The sequence below is a fragment of the Notothenia coriiceps genome, unplaced genomic scaffold (assembly GCF_000735185.1).
Source record: "Notothenia coriiceps isolate Sejong01 unplaced genomic scaffold, NC01 NC01_scaffold00033780, whole genome shotgun sequence".
Lineage (NCBI taxonomy): Eukaryota > Metazoa > Chordata > Actinopteri > Perciformes > Nototheniidae > Notothenia > Notothenia coriiceps.
In genome coordinates, this window is record NW_011366481.1 from 59,684 (window position 1) to 67,436 (window position 7,753).

At 41.8% G+C, this 7,753-nt stretch overlaps 1 protein-coding gene across 1 annotated transcript in view; it reads left to right on the forward strand.

Moving 5' to 3' along the window:
- washc5 (WASH complex subunit 5) overlaps nt 1-7,753 on the forward strand; it is a 13,628-nt gene continuing 5,875 nt past the window's right edge. Inside the window, exons 1-15 of the mRNA XM_010790139.1 lie at nt 1-75; nt 717-994; nt 1,426-1,571; nt 1,776-1,860; nt 2,049-2,149; nt 2,836-3,028; nt 3,106-3,258; nt 3,411-3,524; nt 3,963-4,134; nt 4,422-4,549; nt 4,905-5,034; nt 5,391-5,503; nt 5,968-6,134; nt 6,451-6,526; nt 6,634-6,744. Coding sequence (XP_010788441.1) covers nt 809-994; nt 1,426-1,571; nt 1,776-1,860; nt 2,049-2,149; nt 2,836-3,028; nt 3,106-3,258; nt 3,411-3,524; nt 3,963-4,134; nt 4,422-4,549; nt 4,905-5,034; nt 5,391-5,503; nt 5,968-6,134; nt 6,451-6,526; nt 6,634-6,744 — 1,875 coding nt within the window. The 5' untranslated portion in view covers nt 1-75; nt 717-808. The remainder of the gene's footprint in view (nt 76-716; nt 995-1,425; nt 1,572-1,775; nt 1,861-2,048; nt 2,150-2,835; nt 3,029-3,105; nt 3,259-3,410; nt 3,525-3,962; nt 4,135-4,421; nt 4,550-4,904; nt 5,035-5,390; nt 5,504-5,967; nt 6,135-6,450; nt 6,527-6,633; nt 6,745-7,753) is intronic.

Here is a 7,753-nt window from a genome sequence, read left to right on the forward strand (position 1 = left end):
CGAACGCACCCACTGACAGAGTCATGTGGTCGGTCATGAGGAAGTAAACAGGGAATAGAGAGAAGATCCACAGAGGCAAGTCTTTTTCCCTTTGACTTATGATTTGTTCTTTTTATGAATTCACCAAGACCTAAAAAATCAGTTTACCAGGATATGTTATTATCTTTTCTTGTGTTGTCGTCTGCAGCAGTATGGTAAAGTGGCTTGCAGGCTACATGCTAACGTTAGCATGAACATAACGTGTATTTCTTTACAACCAAAATGAGTATATTTCAAACAAACAAAAAGGCCATTAAAAGCTAAACAAGTATTTTGAATTTATATTCAAGTGCCTTCAAGAGACCTGGGAATTGTAAAACCTAGAGATGTTAAAATGTTACAAACAGAGACACAATAGGAATAAGTATAGTGTGCCATGTCAAGTCCTCAATGCTTATCAAACTGTATATCAAAGGCCATTACAATGCAAAGCACTCTGATAGTATTATACATGCCAAATAAGGTTAATACTTATGTTATAAGCTATTACCTTGGGAGAATGGCCTCTTAGCCTCTGTCAGGAGAACCAGGACCATAACCATTCATTGTGGTACTCAAGGAGACCTCAGAATGGTGGATGAAACTCGTCTGTCTGGTTGAAAGAAATAAACTAATTCAAAAGTCTTGAAATTACCCACCAGTTGTTTTCAAATATCGTGTTTTTCTTTTTTTTTCAGCTGGAGTATTTTAAGCAGCCAGTTCATGCTGAAACACAGGCTGAAGTAGTAGCTGTTGTGTGCATCACCCTCTTCCTCTTCCTCCTGCCACGATGCTGGACTTCCTAGCGGAGAACAACCTGTGCGGCCAGGCCATCCTCAGGATAGTTTCCAGAGGAAATGCCATCATTGCCGAGCTCCTGCGTCTCTCTGACTTCATCCCTGCTGTTTTCAGGCTCAAAGACAAGAGCGACCAACAGAAATATGGAGATATTATATGCGACTTCAGCTACTTTAAGGTATGGACTTGATCAGGGCTGGATTTCTAAGGCATGTTGGCCTCAAACAATTAGTTATAGTCTCACGCTTTAGCCTAACTTTTACATACAACAGCTAAACTTCATTACATATATACTTGTTAGACTTTGAATGTTAGGCACATGATCCAAGCCTATTGTGATGAAGTAAATATTAAACCCAATAATTTTTTTTGTGGTAGGTAAAAAAATGTTTCTGTTAAAATTATCGATTTCAATATTGACTTTGTGGGGTTGTAGGTTTCCCCTAGAGTTCAGAACATGGAAGATCATGCTCAGTGCACGATTCATGAAGAAGAAAACAAAGCTTTATTATTGAACCAGTCTTTCAAATGTGCTCCCTTTTAAGGATCTTTCTGTATCTTTTATTTAAGTATTGATTGCACTTGTTTCAATGTTTTCTTCTTGCGCAGGGTCCGGAGTATTACGAGGGAAAGCTGGAAGCCAAACCTGAGCTTCAAGACCTGGATGAGGAGTTTCGAGAGAACAACATTGAGATTCTGTCCAGGTTCTATCTGGCTTTTGAGAGTGTCCACAAATACATAGTGGATCTTAACAGGTGAGAAAGGACCTTTAGGGTTTGTTTGTTTTTTAGTTCAGATCCAGTTCAGTAAAAGTTCAGAATACCCAACATGTTTTTGTCCTGTTGAAAAACACAACAAAGTCCCAACCTTCATTTGCACTCCCACCCCCTATGTTTTAAACCACTAAAAGTGTTGACTATATAACCATGTGTTGTTGTTTTATGTTCTCCTCTCTTCAGATATGTGGATGACCTACATGAGGGTGTTTATATTCAGCAGACCCTGGAGACGGTGCTTCTAAATGAGGATGGGAAACAGCTTTTAGTAAGTAACACACATGCAAATCAGTTTTCATTTTGTAATGTTACAGGAACGAGGTTACAAAATAAAAATCTGTTTGCGAAGAGTCAGAATGAATTTTCTATGTCACTTATTGTGTGATTGATGTACATTCATTACGCATTAGATACAGGTTTACTGAGTTGATTGTGTATGTTTTCTTTCCCCTCCAGTGTGAGGCTCTCTACCTTTATGGAGTCATGCTGCTGGTCATTGACCAAAAGATAGAAGGGGAGCTCAGAGAGAGGATGCTTGTTTCCTACTATAGATACAGGTGCGCTTGCGACTCACACACACACACACACACACACACACACACACACACACACACACACACACACACACACACACACACACACACACACACACACACACACACACACACACACACACACACACACACACACACACACACACACACACACACACACACACACATTCACAACATTGGCTCGCTGACTCACTGCATCAATGTACTCAACCACTCGTTAGCCAGTGAGCTCGCTCACAGCAAAGATGAGTCATTTTACCTGACTCATACGAGCATTCATTTGACATTTTATACAAAGTGAACAATAAAGCTGGTGTACCTGATCTCTTTTTATCTCTCTCCTTCTGCCTCTCAGATGCATCAACTCTTTATGTAAGAGTCTATAATAGCCTTGAAATGTGATGTGATTACGATGCACTTAATTTGTCTTACTTTCAACGCTCATAAGTTTACAAGAAAAGATTATTTCTTATATGAATATAATACCAATGTGTTAATGTGTAATTGACAGAAAATATCTCATCTCGTCAATAACATTTACAGAATCATGCTGGACTGAACTAAATTGAACATTTTAAGCCATTACAGCAACATTATTTAACAATCAATTGATGTGTTACAAGTGATCATCAGAAAAAAAGGAGCTTTTGTCCTCAGTTACCTCAGATTTTAAATCGTCTCTATTTCAGTGCCGCTCGTTCCTCAGGCGACTCCAACCTGGATGACATCTGTAAGCTGCTGCGTAGCACAGGCTTCTCCAGTCAGCCTGGAGCCAAACGTCCTGCCAACTACCCCGAGAGCTACTTCCAAAGAGTTCCCATCAGCTCCACTTTAATCAGCATGGTCATTGGGCGGCTGCGCTCGGACGACATATACAACCAAGTGAGAAACATTTGCTCGAACATACATTTTGATTCACAGAAATGTCAAATGTTCACATTTCACTTCCTGTCCACCAGGTGTCTGCGTATCCCCTGCCAGAGCATCGTAGCACAGCACTGGCTAACCAGGCAGCCATGCTCTATGTGTGCCTGTACTTCAGCCCCTCTTTACTGCAAACCCAGCATGCAAAGATGAGGGAGATAGTGGACAAATACTTCCCTGACAACTGGGTGAGACACTTGTTGTTCGCTAGGATTGTTCACTGGAAGTCCTGCAAGCTCAATATGCACAAATAATCATGCCAGTAGATAGAGCTGAATGTAAACAACAATTTTTTGTATTGTGAATGTTGTGCTGAATGGTTAATGTCGTCTACCTGCAGGTTATCAGTATCTACATGGGGATCACGGTGAATCTGGTGGAGGCCTGGGAACCATACAAAGCTGCCAAGACTGCTCTCAACTACACTCTAGAGACTGCTAACATTAAAGAGCAGGTATTAACATTTTACTGGTTAGCTTCAATGTCACAGAGACTTCAGCATCCCCAATTTACAGTCCCTCAGTGAGTATGCAGGTCCTGATAGCTGCTGTCTACAGAATTTGCAAGTCAATACGACTGAGCAGCATTTCAATTGAAACGCAAGGGTATTCATAAAATCAGTGACTTTGGAAAGACATTTTTAAACTTGTCTTGAAAAGTTTTGGTAAACGATGGTGACGTACAGGTACTAACAAAAATGCGCAGTGTCATAGTCATGAAGAACTCTGCAGCCAAAGCGGGAGGAGCCAACCACATTTTCCCCTGTTTAGAGCGTCAACTGCAGACAGTACCATGCTTCCTAAAGGCCACTTTTAGAAGTGAATTAGTTACATATTGTCCATACTTTTAACCATATCTCGTACCCAACACTCACCCATCACTTTGTGTTTAGTCCACTCGGTATGCAGCTAGCATGGAGAGCTTGAAGCCTCAGGTGCAGCAGCTGCTGAAGGAGGGTTTCCTCAGGCAGGAGATCATCCTGGACAACATTCCCAAACTACTCAACTGCCTGAGGGACTGCAACGTCGCCATCCGCTGGCTGATGCTGCACTCCGCTGAGTCAGGTGGGAATATTAGGCAGATTTTTCACTTAGGACCACAATGTAGCATGCAGAAAATTACATAAGTCTGTTGTGATGTTTTAATTAAACTCAGAATAACTTTAAAGTTCAAGGAGTGGTGAGAAATGTATACTTCTTCTTATTTATGCAGCCTGAATTTCACTTTTATGAGCTGTAATATTTGTATCGCATTCGCTCCAGACTTCCAAATGAGTTATTCTACCTCCAAAATATGCGAATATACAATGTTTTTTATTGACAGTTAATTGAAATACGTTGTTTTATTCCAGCCTATGATTTGAACAACAAGCGAATGCGTCAGATCAAAGAACAAGTACTCAACGACTCCAAGTACAACCCAAGGATCCTGTTCCAGCTGCTGCTAGACACTGCTCAGTATGAGTTCATACTCAAAGAGGTACGTCTCTTCAACACTAGATAGTATGAATAAAAACATGGAAATACAAGGAATTAAGATCAGATTGAGTACTATTATAGATGTTAAACAAAGGAGCAGGGACTCTGGGCTTGTTAATCTGCTGTCAAACGCTCTGAGCTCCTCTCATAATAGTGTGATATGCCTGAATAATTCAACGTGATCCAGCCAACTGTGTTTCTCGTTAGGTGCGTCCGCTCCGTCTCCTATTAGCATACACAGCATATGGCTAGCCAGTCCATCATTAGGAGAGAACACAAACCTAATGTTCTCATTACGCATCTCATCCGACTAATCCCTCCACCATCCCACTGTGTCTGTGCTGTCCCTCTTCCAGATGTTCAAGCAGATGCTGTTGGAGAAGCAGATGAAATGGGAGAGCTTTAAGAAGGAGGGATCGGAGAGAATGACGGAGCTGGCCGAAGTCTTCTCTGGCGTCAAACCTCTTACCAGGGTGGAGAAAAACGGTGAGTTACACTGTTTGTAAGGATGAAAGGATTACACACACGGCTAAGACCTGTGGCTGACTAAAGGAACCTCAGCCGTGCAGCGCTTCACGCTTACAATGTCATGGATTATTTCACATAATGAGTTTAAGTTGGAACTCAGAGAAAAATGTTGAGACAGGGAAACATAGTGGAGAAAAAAATGCATCAAGGACAAGCACAGAGAGGCGGATTAAATAACATCAGTCATACTTATTTCTGTAGCTGCGACTCTAGCTCTAGCAGAGAGACCCATTTTTCTTAACCAACACTTATGAAAAATACTTCAATAACATTCTTTCTCCGATTGTACCAAACCCATTTTTCACTCCTCGCAGAGAATTTACAGGCCTGGTTCAGAGAAATCTCAAAGCAGATCGAGTCTTTGAACTATGAGGACTCCACAGCTGCTGGGAGGAAGACAGTTCAGCTCATACAGGCTCTCGTTGAGGTGAGAGAAAGATAAGGACATTGTTTTTATCCTGCCTTTACATTTTTACATTAAACTGATACCCCTATTTGAATAATTGTGTACTATTTCACAGCTCACTGAGTTCCTTTGATTGCCTCTGCCTTGTGAATATAGCTAATGGGGGAATGCAATAACAATGATAGCAGAACAAAATGACAAATTGAACTGCTATGAAATGTATATATGAATAGAGGCACATCAGAATACATAATAGAAATGTCTTGTGGGCTCAGTGGATTTTAACGCCCTCATTTTCTCCTGTCTGCTCTGCCGCAGACTCTTTACACAATAAGCGAGTCAATGGGTACAGTCTTCTGAGCCAGCACCAAATGATCCTCAAAAATTGAACGAAAGCCAATAAAGGATAATGTCTTTCAAACATTAAGAAAATAAAACGAGTGGATGCAGATTTTTGAGTGTGCTGTTTTTGGTTTGGTGTTCAGGTCCAGGAGTTCCACCAGCTGGAGTCTAACCTTCAGGTGTGTCAGTTCCTGTCTGACACCAGGAAGTTTCTGCACCAAATGATCCGCACCATCAACATCAAAGAAGAGGTCCTCATTACGATGCAGATAGTTGGAGATCTGTCCTACGCATGGCAGATCATTGACAGGTACTTGAAACATAAAAAAGGCTGATCAAAAAGACTGGTTATGAAGAAAATGGCAGGGCAAACATGAATAAAAAGAGAAGGAATCCTTGAGTTGCTAAAGCTATGTTAGCCACTTATTTTCTGTTATATTTAGTTTTATCACTGTAATATACATTATTTGGTGTCTTTCTCATTGCCAAAAGATGTTAAGACAGTCTGCTTACCTTTCTGTTTAGCCATAAAGACGACCACTGTGCTGCGGTTGTTTTGAGTTCCTTTTATTTTTTTGTCTGTACAGCATAATTCATTTTTCTCTGTCTTATGTTTTATTCTGCAGCTTCACATCAATAATGCAGGAGAGCATCAGAGTCAGCCCGTCCATGGTCACCAAACTGAGAGCTACATTTCTGAAGGTAAGGACCGGGAATATTAATAACAATGAATACATTTGTCCACTAACTTTGCCCTAGAGAATTGCGACCCGTGGTGTTTAAAGAGTTGTTTTTGTTTGTGTGGCCAGCTGGCGTCTGCATTGGACCTTCCTCTGCTGAGGATCAACCAGGCCAACAGCGCCGACCTGCTGAGTGTCTCACAGTTCTACTCTGGAGAGCTGGTGGCTTACGTCAGAAAGGTCAGACAATGTGAACTCATGAAGTCACGTTTTCACAAACATAAACATTTTTCTTTCACAGTCTTTAACATTTTGTTTGGTACTCACAAATGAACATGGTTGACCACTTTGACAAATGAGCTCTGCATGCTCTGAATCATTTTCCAGAAGCTGCAGCAACACCTGCAGTCACGATTAATTTCTCTATAACCATCTGTTTGGCAAATTTACCCCAAAAACTAGTGGCTGTGTACCTTATTACCTTCTGGTTTCATCAGCCACATGCCATGTTATGCCAGAAGATTTGCTCCTACTAGCTGTACACACGATTTTTCATCTAGCACCATCTGCTTTTGAAGGCTAATCTATACTCTTCTGTCTTAACCAAAAAAACCTCAAAGGCATAAAGCAGGCCTATTCAACTGGCGGCCCGCGGGCCAGATGCGGCCCAGAACCAACTCCCGAGTGGCCCAGCCTCCCGTAGCCAAATTTCTACACTAGTACAGACCATGAACGCAACACTCCGCGTTGCATGGAAACCACCAAACCACAACGCAGCACGTTTTTTGAAAGTGCATCTAGTGGTGCTAGTAACGGTGGTCGTATGATAGCAACTCTAAAACATGTCTCTCTCAACTCTGAAGCGTAAACAGAGACAAAACGGTCATTGATCTTGTGGAGCAGATCCAAGTCAAGCTGGACCTTTTCGCGACCGACTTGAGCACGGGTCGGATACTGCATTTTCCGACGCTCCCCAAACACATCACATCTCCGGCACAAATCACGGATGTGATGACAGATTTCATTGCGAGGTTGAAAGAGAACTTTGCCGGTCGATTGGATGGACTTGCTCTGCCCACAGAGGTGATGATGGGCTTTGCCAGAGACCCCTTCACTGTTGCAATAGAGGGGGACGTATCAACCAGAGCAAAGGAAGTGGTCCCCTGCATCGACAATGGGAAATATACACTGGAACTTATTGACATGCGGCGCACTAACGGGCCAGCGAAGTTTTGGAGTGATGTCAAAA